The sequence below is a fragment of the Myotis brandtii genome, unplaced genomic scaffold (assembly GCF_000412655.1).
Source record: "Myotis brandtii unplaced genomic scaffold, ASM41265v1 scaffold154, whole genome shotgun sequence".
In the NCBI taxonomy this organism is placed as follows: domain Eukaryota; kingdom Metazoa; phylum Chordata; class Mammalia; order Chiroptera; family Vespertilionidae; genus Myotis; species Myotis brandtii.
Genome location: NW_005355584.1, coordinates 10721158 through 10737725, shown reverse-complemented (window position 1 = coordinate 10737725; position 16568 = coordinate 10721158). Strand labels below are relative to the sequence as shown.

Sequence of the window (16568 nt, the reverse complement as noted above, 5' to 3'; positions counted from 1 at the left end):
TAATATAATATATAAACATCTTAAATAAGGGGCAGGGAGGTTTAGGCACTCTTCGTAGAAAGTGCTATCTTTATTGCTAACAACAGTTCCTAAGCAACCATTCAAACCTTGAGGGAGGTAACTTTTCATCAAACAGTTATTTTATTTCTTTAAGAGAATGATATTTGAAGAGCCCAAACCAACATAGTACCTTGAAAAGGTCTTGCCAATTGCTTAAGGGACCTTCGTAATTACATAGCAGTGAAAGCCAATGTAAGCAGAAACTAGTAATCCCAAATTAAGATTCCAAAGATATACTTAGAGTTCTTTTAACCCCTGAATTTACTATACTTATTCAATCAACACTCTTAAAAATAGAAAAGAAACGTGTTCTTCAATATGGGAGATTTAATAAATTTATTGTACTTGGATATATTAAATATGACTCTCTGTGCTTCCTGAATGGTTTGGGACTATAACTCAGTATCACATGAAGTCATATTCAGTAGCCTAAGTTGGACTTTTGACGTTCTGCGTGAAAAACTAACTTGTTGTTGGTTCTGTGGAAGTGGCCAAACTTCTTTGGGCCTCTGTCACTTCCTTGTGACATAGAAATGTTAGGAAACTAGTTGATATTTATATAGCAGTTTATTATTCAAAGGTAAAAATTGTCCAACTTTAGAGTTGAAAATATTACTTTAAAATATAACCATTTCATAAAATGTAATTATATGTACTGATTCCAGGAGTTGAATCCGGTGATTTTAATGTGATGGCAAAGAGTGTGGGCTCTGAATCCAGAGGGTCTGGTGACCACGTGCAAATTACTTAACCACTGGGGCCCCCAGGGTCCTCATCTGTCAAATGGAAGAATAATGGCATCTACCAGATAGAGCTGTTTTGAGGATTAAATAGGTTAGTGTAGATCAATTGTTTAGAATGGTATCTAGCACTTAATGGGAACTCAAGGCATTTCAGTTGACCTGCTGTTTCCCTCAGGGAGTAATATAATTGCCAATTATGAACCATTTATGGTAAGTTTACCATGAAAACAAAAGTTCAGTTTTGAAATGAAAGTAATTTTCAAATGACAAATGTGCTAAAACTGACCTCAGGGACAGGAAGAGCTGTGCTCTCAATGGAGGACAGTGTTAAATCGGTCCATCTCCAGCTGCCATCACTGGTGTTATTGTCATTTTTTCTAATTTAGTAAAAAATCAGCTCTACTGAAAATGCAGGGACCATATTTATAGTGAGGTTTGTCACTCTAGTGAAATGGTACAGTTTTCTCATTTGTTATGATAGTGGTATAACATTGGTAAATATATGTAAATACATTTAATACAGCTAGGAGCGTTAATTTTCCAGGAGCACTGTTATTCAGGTGCCTACTAATAATGACATAATATTTTTATAGATTTGTATCTCAAATCCAGTGTCCACCTTTATCCAGTTAGGATATGACATCAAGGAATTAAAACATAAGACAAATTTGTCTCTAGATAAATGTTAGGACAGATTTATGTATATGTTTTCTTAACCACTTGGCATCATGTGGTTATTTAGCTGGTATTGTGCATTTCCCATTAACCTGTCACCTTACTATTTTATTTATCATTTATAATTGGGCCACCAGGCCCTAACTAGCTTTCATTTATTCTTTATCCAGGATGTTATTTAAATATCTCCAAATGTTTACTATGTGTATAGCCTCTGAAGGAACTTGCAGGCAAGATAAGATTTATGCATAAACAACTGGAATCCAACGTAAAAGTCAAATGTCCTATTTGAGGTTTAGGCAAATGTAGCTGGTGGAACCAGGAAGAGAGGGCAACCTGGCTGAAGACAGGGTTATTTTCATTTGGAGGGGAGATTTGAGCTGATTCATTAGCTTGAATTATATTTCACATTTCAGGTTACATTACTCTAATAGTAATTTAATAGACATTAAAGAGGCAGGTGGTGCATCAGAGCCACCCTGAAACTGTCAAGCATGACATTTCAGCGTGGGAATTGAGAGAAAATCCAACTCAAAGTTTTCTCAAACTCTGTCTACTAAGCTCTATTTTGGTCCATCATTTGTAATTAATTACAGTATATTGCTTTGGCATATTTGTTTGGGTAAACTAAATGTAAAGTTAAGTGATTTCAAAACAAAACAGATGTATAAGTTTTGTGGGTGTTTTTTTTCTTTTTTTAAACAAAGGCCACTTGTTTTTTCTGTGCCTCCAGAGAAATGGATGGCATTAGTTTTTCTTGCCAAATGACCCGTGTCCCTTCAAGGGCCCTTATAAAATTTGAGGTGAGTGTTCAAGTCCTCATCCTGACCCTCTTGTTATTAGCCTGACCAACATGATTGGATGAGAAGGTCCTTCATTGAAGAAAGGGAGGTCCATCGTCTCCCCTGTAGTTACACATGAAGGATGGATGTAGGGGTCAAGGTTTTGAGTGTCATATTTGTTTCTTTTTAAGTGTTGAAGTTGGCTGCTGGGGGAAATTTGGTTTAGTCCCCACTACCAATTTGGAATAAAAGTAACAAACAATCCTCAATTTTGATGGACCGTAACAGAAGGAAAAAGATACTATATCTCTCTTTGTCCTAAAAACAAGAATCTGCTATTTTCACAAGCATCAGAATTACAAATTATGCCAGAATATGGAGTCATTTTATGTCTTTATAATCTTGACTTAAAAAACACCCAAAAAGTAATCCCATTGCAAAACGTGAAACTCAGAAAGTAGTTGAGTAATTAACATAAGTCCCTTGGAATATTTGAAATAATCTACACTTATTTAAATGGTTACAGATTCCTTTATCCATTTAGGATGGGGTAGGGGGAAGACCTGGAGCTGTTGAATGGGAGACAGGCCCTATGAAAAATATCCTGAACCTCATGTATTTTATTACATGCACTGACTCATTCACTGGCAGAATACGTCTATGGCCCAGAGATGCCAGTGGGGTAGCATGAGGTTTTATATTTGTAAAGATGTAAAACCAGGACAGGTGTTATCAATACTGCCCTTAGGGTTAAATCAAGGTTAAAGTATGTCTGTCTTCAGTTTTTACAGCCCCAAGTACATTGAGGTAAATTTTCTTCAATATCACATAGGTATTTCGGTGTCAATTAGCTACGGCCCAAATTGAACCCACCCTACATATGTCTCTTCCCTGCTGTTGCCCTCCCCCAAATGCTAACCTCAGACTGGAGCTCTGTGTCTTTTGAAACTAGATGACTAAAGTAGTCCCTAGGCAAACCTAAAGCTATTCTGTATTTCACAAACATGCAAGTTCTGGGATATTTATTTTGGACTTTAAAGCACAGCAGCTGCTATCTCTACCTCTGCCCCCTTATTTAAAACACACACACACACACACACACACACACACACCCTCATATTTATTGTCAGGTGCTTCCATTTACCAATTCACTTTTCCCTCTCAACAGCATGTGATGGGAATTATTAGTCCCATCTTATAGGAGACTGAGAGGCAGATGTGAGCTTATGTTGTCAGTAATAGGTAGACCCATTCTTCAAACCCAGGTCTTTCAGTTCCAAAGCCCAAGCTTTAGCATTACATCAGCATTTGGCCTTAGGAGAAAAGTCCTCCAAAATAGCATAGCAGCATCTGAAGTGATCCCCGAAATATTTAGCAATCCTGTGACACATTGTGGGGGCCACAGTTCCCACAGACAACCACCTGAAAGCGACTCCATGGGACACTGGCCAGTGGAGAGTGGCTGTAGACTTGGGGATCCAGATTGCACTGAGCATGTGGCCCTAGGGGTGCAGGGGCACCTTCTTCCCTCCTCATCAAGAGGCCTTCTACAAGCCCTAGTTGGTTTGGCTCGGTGGATAGAGCGTCGGCTTGCAGACTGAAGGGTCCCAGGTTCGATTCTGGTCAAGGGCGCATGCCCGGGTTGCGGGCTCGATCCCCAGTGAGGGGCGTGCAGGAGGCAGCCGATCAATGATTCTCTCTCATCATTGATATTTCTAGCTCTCTCTCTCCCTCTTCCTTCCTCTCTGAAATATATATATACCTTCCACAATAGGTAGTGGTGGTGGGGACAGATGGGGGGCAGCTTTCAGGAATGCTCATAGCAGAGGGTGTCCACTGGCTGGTTGGAAGCAGTGATATATTTGAACAGTGGATGGGAATGTATTGTTTTTTTCTGACAGTGATGACTAGACAAGAGCTGGAGCTGCCTCAAGGTAGAAACAGTAGAGAGTAGCTGGTGGACATGCGCACATGAATGGCAGCACTGAGCTCAGCTGGGAAGAGAGGTCTACATTCAGTCTAACCTCTGTCCAGGGTCCTTCATCTTGGCCTCTGAAAAAGTCTGAGCGTGTTCTGTTCACTTTGGCATGTGTCGGAACCTGCTTTGTGCCTGGTCCTTAAGGCTGGAGGTCCCGACTTGTTACTCTGTTGCGTCAGGCTGAATTCCGTACACTGGCCCTTTGGAGAGCAGGGCGCCTTCTCTGCTCATCAGCGTGTGTTGGACCTGGGCGCTTTCCTTTGCCTACCTTTTATCTTCCATTCACATTACCTTGTTTTGTTTGCTTTACTTTATTTTTTATCAAAGTTAGAGATGTGCATAGTTTAAAGAGTCCAATAATATCACAGATTTATTATGAAAAACAGTAGTTTCCTGCCCAGCCCTCCATCATTTCATCATTTACCATTCCCCAGAGACAACCTCTTGAGAACATTTTTGGCATTTGTTTTTTTTTTTACATTTACTTTTCTTTCCGTTATCTACTGATGCCTAATAAACCAGCCCCAACCCTGTGGCTTAAAACAACAGCTGTTTATTTTTTCATGATTTTGCGATTTGGGTCAGGCTCGGGAGGACAGCTGGCCTCAGCTTCCCAACACCTTGGCCGGGCGGGACGGCCTCACTCCCATGGAGGGAGCGTCAGCGGGGTGGACAGAAGGCTGAGGGCTCCCTGCTCTTTATCTCCTTCCTTTAACAGTCCCTCATCCTCCAGGGATCCTCTCTCTCTAGGCGGCCTCTAGTCCAACAGGGTAGTCAGACCTTTCACATGACAGCCGCCTACCAAGGGGGTGGAAACAAGCTGGAAGACCGCTAAGGCGTAGGCTCCAAGGTCACCCAACTCTGGCACATTCTATCAGCCAAAGCAAGTCACAGGGCCCTTCCAGGTTGAAAAGGAGTGGAAATGGACTTACAGGTAGAGGGATGGAAATAATTGTTGGTAGCCCTTCATGCAGGCATTCTCCCAGGACCCATATCATGACCCATAAGTGATATGCTTCTGGTATGCTTCATTATTATTATTATTATTATTTTAGTTTTAGGCATTATATATTGACTTCCCTTTAGAGCAGATGAGAATTTAGTCCTTTCACCCTCCATCTAATGGACACCTGTTGCCCTCCATCGTCCCAATATAATTGTGTCCCAATCTTGATTGGCTCAATAGTCAGTGTTTGCCTTATTACAATGATGTAAATGATATTCATACCAGACTCATATTTCTTTCTTGTGTAACTTTGTTTCCCCTGGCATTAATAATCCTCTTATTTTGTTTGTTTAGTTTCCTATGTATGTATATATCATCATTCATTCCAAATCGCTTTCCTAAATTGCTGTGCAATGTGTTCAAACACATTGGGTATTCTCCCATTTTCATCTTCTTGAAGAAATTTTTTCTGGAGCCTTATGACCTACTCAGGATTAGGGTTAAGATTAGGTTAGGGTACGTATATGCGCCAAATCGCTTTCCTAAATTGCTGTGCAATGTGTTCAAACACATTGGGTATTCTCCCATTTTCATCTTCTTGAAGAAATTTTTTCTGGAGCCTTATGACCTACTCAGGATTAGGGTTAAGATTAGGTTAGGGTACGTATATGCGCGCGCACGCACGCACACACACACACACACACACACACCTTTCTAGCTTTGTTCCTATTTTAAAGGAATGCATTCTCCAACAACTTTCTGAAAACAGTGTGCATGAGAGGTACATTTTTGGAAAATCTGTAAGTCTGGAAAGTTTTTTCTGTTATCTACTCATTTAATTGAGATATTTCTGTGTTGGAAATAATTTAGCCTTGGAATTTTGAAGACACTAATCTATTTTCTTTTTAGCTCCAGTTTGCTGTTGAGACGCGTGAAGCCGTTCTTTTTGTTTATTAATTTTTATTCTGTGGTAATCTTTCTTTTTTCTGTCTGGAAGCCTTTAGGGTTTTCTTTTTGTCCTTGTTGTGAAATGATACAATGACGTGCCTTGGAGGAGATCTCTTTCCTTTCTCTGTGCTGGAAAGTGATGGGCCCTTTCATTCTGGAGAACCAGGTCTTTCAATACTGGAAAATGTTCGATTATTCCTCCGATGGTTTTCTCCCTTGTTCCTTTTTCTGTTACTTGAATATAAGACCCACCTGAATTGATTCTCTACTTTTTTCTTGTCTTTACTCTTTTCTGTTTATTTGTCTTTTTTTTTCTTTCTGGAATATTTCAACTTTATCTCCCAACTCTTAAGTTTTCATTTGTGTAATCATATTTTTTATTTCTGAAAGTTTTTCTTTTTCTCTGATGGTTCCTTTTTATTTTTTTAAATTAAATGTATTTGGGTGGCAGTGCTTAATAAGATTATATAGGTTTCAAGTGCACAATTCTATGATACATTATCTGTATATTGCATTGTGTGCCCACCACCCAAAGTCAAATCTTTTTCACTCATATGTGGGTTATAAGACTGAAAGCAACAAATGAACAAACAAGATAAACAAAAAAACTTATAGACACAGACAACAATATGATAGTTACCAGAGAGAAGGAGGTAGTGGAAGTAGAAAAGGGTAAATGGTGATGGATGATGGTTCCTTTTTATAGCACCCTGTTATTATTTTAAGGATATTTTATTTTCTCTTATCTCCATAAAGATATTAATGGTAAGTTTGTGTGTGTGTGTGTGTGAACTCCCTTACCATTTAGTAGGCACTCCTCATTTCTCCCCAAGTCCCCAACCCTAGGAAACCTTTAATCTGCTTGTTGACTCTATGAATCTACCTAATGTAGAGATTTCATATAAATGGAGTCATACAATATGTGGTCTTTTGTGACTGACCTCTTTCACTTAGCGCAGGGGTCCTCAAACTACGGCCCGCGGGCCACATGCGGCCCACCGAAAACATTTATCCAGCCCGCCAGGGGTTTTTGCCGCCGCTGCCTGTCCTGCTTAGCAGCCGACTCGTCCCGGGCCCGCAGTGCGCATGTGTGGAATGTCTGAGGCACAGTGAACTGGCCCCCTGTTTAAAAAGTTTGAGGACCTCTGACTTAGCATAATGTTTTCAAGTTTCCTCCATGTTGTAGCACATAGCAGTATTCCATTCATTTTAATTGCTGAATAATATTCCATTGTATGGATATACCACAATTTATCCATTCATTAGTTCATGAGCATTTGGGTTGTTTCCCCCTTTTTTACAATAATGAATAATGCTGCTATAAACATTCATGTACAGAAGTGGGTGTGGACATACGTTTTCATTTGGATGTATACCCAGGAGTGGAATTCCTGGATCATATGGTATCTCTGTGTTTAGCATTTTTGAGGAAGACTGTTTTCCAAAGTGGCTATGCCATTTTGCATTCCCACAAACAGTGTTGGAGGGTTCTAATTTTTCATGTCCTCACCAACACTTATTATCTATCTTTTTTATTATAGTCAATTCCTTCTTAAATATATGTTCAACCAGTCCTCCAATTTTAGCCTCCTTTCAGAGTTATTTGGGTCCCTTTTCAGAATTCTATGGTATAAATCATTGCTTCTTGGCTTTCTCTGTTGCTAGTAAAAGGTTTAGTTTCTTGGGTCTGTGTGGTCATTACCACCACTGTGTGGAGGGACCCACAGGCTAGATTTTAGTCTTGGCCTGGCTACTCACAGGCTGTAAGACCTTGGGTCAAATTATGTTAACTTCTCTGAGCCTCAGTTTTCTCATCTGTAAAACAGAGAAACACAATGAATGGGAAGTACCTGATATTCAGTAGCTGTTGACTAAATATTCATTCTCTTATCTTCCCCAAACATGATGGTCATTCAAAAAAAGAAAGAGTTCATCTCTGTCCATCAAGAATTCATCAGTTAGTGGGAGAGATAAACATAAGAATAATTCTAACCTGCTTAATTTTTGACAACTATTGAATGCCTGTAATGTCCCATTAATGTACTAGTTGCTGAGGGTTACAATGTGATAAATTTCCTGTTTTCAAATGACTTCCCATCTGGTGGAGTCAAAACCAGAGTTGAAATATAAGGCAAACAGTTAACTGCTGTCACACTCATGGAAAGGAAGTGTAAGGGAAGGAGAGGTGATGTCTTACCATAGGGATATTGCACAGCTTGGCTCACAATAAAATAATAATCACATTTTGAAATAGGCAAGTCATCGCTCATAGGTATTAAAGTGAAAATGCTTAAGTACATCTGTGGAATCCAAGAAAGTCCCTGCTTGTAGATATAACTCAAATCACACACATTTTGTTATTTAGTATGTAAAGGTTACCTCTTTCCTGCAGACAAACTATCAGAGCAGGAATCAAGTTCTGATCATTACACAACTTAGAGGCCTTAAATCTTAGCCCAGTCCTTGCTCATGTAGGAGTCACGTGGCATAGGTTGTGTCAGAGACAGATTTTGAAAAGTGGCAAGTTGCTAAAATGACTGCATATTCTCTAGGGAGAATATCCTTATTTGAATATATCACCTTTGCAGGCCCCCGTTTCTATAAAGACAACGCGGGACACACGTAGCTTGGGCCTACACAGTGTGAGGAAAAGATTTCGAGAACAGAAAATAACATTGCACATAACATTAGGCTGTTTGTCTTCTTCAGACCTGTCAGCCATTGTGGGCCCTATCATTGCCTTTTGCCTTCTAAAATGCCCAGGCATTAGGAACGCCTGACTTCGAATTCTCCCTCCTGTGGCTCTTGTAGCCTGAGGAGGGTTCTCCACACATCACAGGCCCCATCAGCTCTTGCCTCTCCCTCATTCTCAATTCCCCAAATGCCCAACTCCATCACCAGCCTGACCTGGCTGTTTATCAGCTGAACAGCTGGGAGAATTTGGCAGCAGGGCTCTGGGGGACACCTATGCTGATGAACTCTTATACTAAGTGTTACCTGCCCAACTCTACTGCTTTTAAGGATATTGAAAGCATGGAGTAAACCAAACAAGTTTTGTTTATCTTTCTCTCTCTTAGCACTTCTCAGAGTCTCTAATAGTTCAAAATCCATTATGAATTTCTAAAAAAAGGGATTTAGTGTGCAATGTTTCCCAGTTCTCTTTTTCACTTCAAAAAAAAAAATTAAGAAAAACCGATTTAAGACACTTCTCTATGAGACCTTCCCGATAACCCCAGTCAGACATTATTTGTGGTACTTTACTTGTACCCCTTATGTCTCATGTAATTTTCTACCTAATTTTAGAGTCGGATGAGATAGAAATTTGTATTCTTTTAGTGGCTGCCATGAAAATTCCTAATTCTTTAGGGATGAGGATTAAGACAAGAAGCAGAAGATCCTACTCTAGTTCTATGAGGGGGTCGTCTGTAAGGCCTTTGTTTTCTTGCACCCCCTAATGAGTTTGGGCATGTTAATTTGGAAGGCAGAGCTGGAATGCTTTAATAACAAAAGTATGAGACATTTGAAGTTCCCAGGGAAACTTCAGGAAGGAGAGAGGAGTCAGTCAGACTAAATGCTGCATGGGAAAAAGATCAGAGAGGAAAAAGGAAACAAACAAACAAACAAACTAATGGTGGGCCTGCTGAAAAGAAGCTTTGGAGGAGGGCAGAAATGTCTAATGGGAAAGTCTATGCTATTTTTATTGGGAATGCAGCACAAACTGCTCTTTTGTTCCCACTGTGAAATCTTCAGTGGTGCCTCCTTGGCCCACACGGTTTGCGTGTGAGTAGGTTCTTTTGCAGACTTGGCACAGCGGCGGAGGGGCTGGAGCTGGCAGGGGAAGCTGACGTGTGGGTGGCATCGGCCTTCACTTACGTTCATGTCTCATCAGCTCCCCTGGGCTGTAAGCCTTTATTGAATGAATGAATGAGTAAATGCATGGCTTTCTAAGCAGAAGCAGCAGATAAGGATTTCTCTTTAACTGAGACTAGACCCAGCTGCTCAGCCATTAATAGGATAGAATTACTTAGTAAAGTAGGGGATTAATATGTATTTTGTGGAACTAACCAGTTACTGGGTCAGTGAGAAAGGTGCTGTTCTCTTGGTTGTAAGCATGTTCTTCCCTGTAGAACAGTGGTTCTCAACCGTGGCTGCACATTAGAATCACCTGGGAATCTTTTTAAAATCCTGATTTCTGGGCCTCATCCTCCGGAAATTCTGTTTCTTTGTTACTAATGTTGTGGCCCCACCCCATAACAAAGAAACAGAATTTCCGGAGGATGAGGCCCAGAAATCAGGATTTTAAAAAGATTCCGGGGTGATTCTAATGTGCAGCCAAGGTTGAGAACCACTGCTGTAGAAAGAACTAAAGCTTTAATCTTTAACATCAGAAGACTACTTTAATTATGAACACCTGGCCTTCAAGAGTCCAAACACCTCACCCCTGTTCTCTGATAAGGAAACAAAGGGAAAATACAAAATTAATTGCTCTCTTACATGTGTTTTCATAGCATTTTATAACAAACTAGTGTTCTGAGGTTCAGCACATTGTATTGCAGATAGCATACATCTTTGGTTTCTCCACAACACTTCAAGGTTCGGACATAGCCAGGCCCTATGTCCTGTTTGGGGGCTGAAAAGATGATCACAAAGGCTTTATTTTCTCCCTACGTGCCTCTCTTCCTTGAAAGCCTTTCGGCTTCTTGATGGAAGGGACCATGTCTCACTCACTTCTGAAGCCCCACTGCCTGGCAGCCTCTGGTTCATAGTAAGTGCTGAATCGATGCTTTTGAACTGAATTGCATGTGGGGAGAAAGCTGGGTGCTGGTGCAGTAATGGTGACCAATTCAAGAATAATTGGAAAGGCCTGGTCTTGACACCTTTGTTTGTCATCAAAAGTGACCTTTAATTGCACAATTAATTGCCGGCACCTACACCTGGTAGAACTAGAAAAGGAGACGTTCTTTACTGATGTGACAAGGAATTGCATCGTGTTCACAGTAGAAAGGGGACTTAGGCTTCTTTGGTAGAAAGCTTGGCTGGCATAACATCTCTCTCGTTTCCACAGTGGCTCTGAATTTAGGAATTTCCATAGCCGGTCTACCTTTTGAAATGCATTTACTGGGAAACCACTTGTCAGTCCCAGTTATCCAATGAAAAGGGAGTGGGGGAGGATTTGGTTGTCATTGCAGGAGTCAGGCTGGGCTCCTGAGATGCCACAGTTGGTGGAAGAGATGACGACAGAGCCCAGCCAGCATCGGAAAGGGAGGGCTATAGGCTCAGTCATTGGAATATAACTTAACTCTTTGGATAGTTAATTATTTAGTCATTCATTCAACAAAATTTGTTAAGCCCCTGCTCTGTGACAGGCACCATTCTAAGGAAAGGGGATTCATTCTTGAAGCAAGACAGAAAAAGTTTCTGCTTACAGGACTCATGATCACACACACACACACACACACACACACACGAGGATATCAGAGAGTAATAAGAAATTATTTAGTCATTCATTCAACAAAATTTGTTAAGCCCCTGCTCTGTGACAGGCACCATTCTAAGGAAAGGGGATTCATTCTTGAAGCAAGACAGAAAAAGTTTCTGCTTACAGGACTCATGATCACACACACACACACACACACACACACACACACACACGAGGATATCAGAGAGTAATAAGATAGGATGGTGTGATGGAGTGGCGGGGTGGTGGTTGGGAAAGGCATCTCAGAAGTGTCATCGTTTAGTTGAGAGCCGGATTAGAATGAGTCACATAAGGAACAGGAGGAAGACCGTGTTCTTTCTCAGAAAACATGGTGCATTCCAGGAGCGGAGGGGGAGCAGGTAGAGTCTCACAGTTGAGCCCTGCACTGACCCTGCACTTCTGGGCCTCACCAGGCTTAACACTGTGTTTTTTCTTCTCCTGTAGACGACTTTGCAGAGGAGGAGGAGATGCAGTCCTTCGGTTACAAGAGGTTTGGTGAGTTCTGACACAGTTTTTTTCTTCTCTGTGCTTGGTCTGGGATACAGTAAGACCACTGCTGGACCCTTGACACATGAGTGTGGGTGGCTCTGAGGCCCCATGTTGGTTGGAAGTTGAGTTTCTGTGTAACAGGTGGATGATTTCTCACAACACTGAGGGCAGTGGAGCAGGAGCTGTGCTCAGGCATGGAACGCTTATGGGGTTCGATGGGTACAAACCAGCTGGCGTAAAAGGCAAAACATGGTGAGAAAGGTAAACCAGTGACAAGACAGGAGCAAAAATACATGGAATTTCTGTTTCGATTTTAGAAAACATCTTCCCTTTTCCCTCAGGCCCCATGCTCATAACTCAGTCAATGTTAGTAGACAGTGAGAAGACTTTTTCTAGAAACCCAACTAAACACATGTGCTCTGTGGTAGGCTGGATTATGGTCCCCCAAAATGTCCACACCCTAATCCCTGAAACCTGAATGCTACCTTGTATGGCAGCACATGCTTTGCAATGTGATATAGTTAAAGAACTTGAGATGGGGAGGTCATCCTGGGTTATCTGGGTGAGCTCTCAATGCAATCCAAGTGTCCTTATAATAGAGATGGAGAGGGAGATTTGACTGCCTAGAGAAGGCGTATGATGATGAAAGCAGAGATTGGAGTGATGTGCTCGGAAGGCGGAGGACAGTGCCATAAGCCAAGGAGCGCAGATGGCCACTAGCTGAAGTGGCGAAGTGACACAGGTGAAGCTGAAAAAGGCAAGGAAATGGATTTTCTGTCCAGAGCCTCTGGGGAGAGCACAGCCCTGCCAACATCTTCATTTCAGCAACTGAAGCTGATTTCAGACCGTGGCCCCTAAAATTCTAAGAGAAGACATTTGTGTTCTTCTAAGATGCCACATTGGTGGTAATCTGTTGAAGCAGCTCTGGGGGACTAATACACGCTCCTCTGCCTCGGAATCTGCTGATGCGGGGGCTCTTCTCTCTCTGACCAGGCTTCTCGTATTCGGCAGTTTGGCTTTGAACTGCCAGTGAACATTGCAAAATTCCAAAGGTACTTCAAGGGAACTGAGGTTTTCTGTCCAGTTTGTTTCTGTGCCTTGGCCAGAGGAAATGCAGAAGGTTGGAAGAGAAAAAGAATGTGTGTGTGTGTGTGTGTGTCAGAGACAGAGAGAGACATACACACACAGAGAGACACAATATGAAGGAGAATGAATCTACTTCCTGTTGCTTAACAAACATCCTTGCTGGACATTGATAAAAGTTAACAACCCCCAGCTGCTCTGGCTCCCTCACTGCTTTAGCGTTTTTCCTTCTGGACACACACTTCTGCATTTCTTTCCGGGGAAAACTAGGGCTTTAAAATGGGAGTACAGAGGTGCCAAGCCCATAGCTCCTCCATTCATGTGCTGGCAGAGTGGCTTATGCTCAGTCCCCCCTGCCTTCCTCCACAGTACACAGTTCTGTGTCTATACAATTACATATTTCTGGATAGGTACCCTGTGTGCTGCTTTCTGATGGTGGGTTCACTGAAGGTGGCAGCAGGAGTGGAAATGAAACCAAGAATTACAGAGGGAAGGAAAACAAAACCAAAAATGAAAGGCAGAAATAAAGAGGAAAATCAAGCTTGTCAAAATAAGGCAAAATAAATGTTGACATGCTTACATATCTTGGAAATCAGTAGATTTCAGATCTGTCGTTGGAAATCAGTAAGAATATGAAGAACCAAGAGAAAAGTTTGCTTTAAAAAAGAGTGACCTTTAGAGAAATGTTATTTAAAATTTGATGACCATGTAACTAAGCTAGGTGGGTGGGGATTCGGTGAAAAAACAACAAACTCACAAAAAATAGTAAGCTGCTGAAAGAATTTAATGTGTGGTGGTTAAATTATGTGTGGAAATCACACGGTGATGACTCAGAGGAGACATGATAACTTAAAATACTTGACAACATAAATAGAGAGGAGTGAAAGAATGATACCAAGTGGTACAGGTAGGAGAAAGGGATGAAATTAAAATGGGAAACCTTGGAATAGGCTGTGAAAGAGATGTTCTGATGTTGAGAATTCTTGGATTCAGCTTTTAGGTAAAGTGGTGGATATCCAGTCTAGGGGTAGATTAGAATTTTGGAGATGGAAGGGCCTTTGAGATTATTTAAATCAGCCTTTAATTTTACAGATAAGGAAGGTGAGGCCCAGAAAGATTTTCTTCTCAAGCAGGTTAGCTGGAACTGGGATTGGATGCTAGGTCTTCTAACTCCCAGGCTAGAGTAGTTTGGGGGAAGGGTCCAGCAATAAGGTTGATGTGACCTGTCAACTTCTATGTCCTAGAAGGGTCCCTGTAGTTCCAGAAATCTTAGCATAGGCTGGACACCCAATATGGCCCACCAGGGAGGTCTTGTCACCTTTGCAGGACCTACGACTCTGGACCTGGTTTTATAGAAGATAAATGGGTTTTCATTTCCTAAGAAATGGCCAGAGCTGGTCATTGAAAGCAACAGAACCCAAGAGCCCATTCCTTCAGGTATAGTCAACCTTAATCATTAAAGGAGGACAAAGTTGGTGTGAGGGGTGGTAGGAGAGACGGGCCAGTCCTGTAGCCTCTGCTCCTACTTACTCTTGTGATTGGGAAGTCACTTCAACTCTGTGGGCCTCAGATGCTGCCCAGTGAGCAGTGACACCTGCCAAGGTAGATAAGTCTACCTCACAGGCCTTTAGTGAGACTAAGAGAAATACCAGATGGACAAGTGCTTTGAGGGGGCAGCACTATAAAAAGAAAGGTGGGCATGATCACTCTCCTGAGATTTGGCGCTGTCACCACTTTGGACATTTTGGCACAGCTACTGCTGAACTTCAGAGTGTGTGTGTCAGGTCTGAAACCTCATTCCTGAAGACATGTAAAGGTGTGATTTACCTCTGAATATGGTAATATCGATGGCTTTTATTTCTGTAAAAGTAGACTGGATAACATAGAGGGTTTAATTATTGTCTCATTTTCCATATGTCTCATTTACGCAAATACAGTGATGAATTTAGGCTCCAGATGAACCAGAGGTTACTTATCCCCAGGACAAAGGGGCCACTGTTTTAGCAAATTGTGACCTGGTAGCTTGTTTCCAAGGTTATTCATATATAGTTATTTAGAAACATTTACTACATAGTCAAGGCTGTTTACATAACAATATTGTACTTTTGGCCAGGTGGTTCAGTTGGTTAGAGCATCGTCCCGTACACCAAAAGGTTGTGGGTTCGATTCCTAGTTAGGGCACATACCTAGGTTGCGGGTTCGATTTCTGGTCAGGGCATGTACTATATAGAAGGCAACCGATCAATGTTTCTCTCTCACATTTCTCTCTCCCTTCCTCTGTCTCTCAAATCAATAAAATGATAATGTGTTTCTTCAAATTCAATACAATCTATATATATAAAAGGCTAATATGCAAAGTGTCCCCTCGGGAGTTCAATGGGGAGACCGGGAATTTGATTACTCGCTATGACGTAAGCTGACCACCAGGGGGTGGCATGGAACGAAGGAAGGCCCCTGCCAGCAGCAGCTGGAAGGCTCTGGCCAGCAGCAGGAAGGCCCCAATCGGCCCTGATCGCCGGCCAGGCTTAGGGACCCTACCTGTGTATGAATTTTGTGCACCGGGCCTCTAGGATTACAATAAAGAGCAAAAGGGTGATCTCCAGTGATCTAGTGTGGTGTGATATTATTTCAGAACCGTCATCCCTTGTCTATTCCAGGATTCATTATTGCACTTTGGTCTGAACCAGGTCTTCTCTTTTTCTTCAGCCTTTTTATGTGTCATGCTTGTTAACCTCTTTCCCAAAGTTCTAGGCATGTGTCTGAAGAAGAGATAGAGTTAAATCTGATGGGTTTGCCATTTATTTTCTCCTCTGACCAAAGCTTTGATGAGGGAAATTTTGAAAGGTTAATGAAGTGAGCATTTTCAACATTTAATCAGGCTCTGAGGGTCAACGTTTCTTGGCCTCAGTATGCAGAGCTGATTAATTTGGGATGTAGCTATAGTTACAGTGTGGCTGAGATCATCCTCTGGAACATGAGGTGCCAGTATATTTTTATGTTCTATAGATAGAATATGATATTTACTACAATGATATCCTTCTGCTTATTTCCCAGTTACTGTAGTCCTCAAAAATAGCACACGTGGCTCTTGGGAATGATTATAACGACTCCAGTTCACGTTTGTGTATCACTTTTATTTTACCAAAGGACTTACAAACGTATTTTTCCTTCACAACAACCCCATGAGGCCAGCAGGCCAGGTGTTATCTTTCCCACTTGATGGCTGCTTTTCATCTTTTCTGGGGGCAGTGGTTAAGTGTGTGGACGCTGGAACCAGGTATGTGGTTTTGGATCTGAGTTCCAGCACTCATCAACTCTGACCTTGGGCACATTGTTGTTTAAAATTGTAAAGTCTCAGTGCGGAATCTGTGGAGGGAAGATTGGG

At 41.6% G+C, this 16568-nt stretch overlaps 1 protein-coding gene across 1 annotated transcript in view; it reads left to right on the top strand.

Moving 5' to 3' along the window:
* The window catches only part of COLEC12 (collectin sub-family member 12), a 183256-nt gene that overhangs the window by 10399 nt on the left and 156289 nt on the right, over positions 1-16568 (top strand). The window contains exon 2 of the mRNA XM_005861610.2: positions 12056-12106. Coding sequence (XP_005861672.1) covers positions 12056-12106 — 51 coding nt within the window. The remainder of the gene's footprint in view (positions 1-12055; positions 12107-16568) is intronic.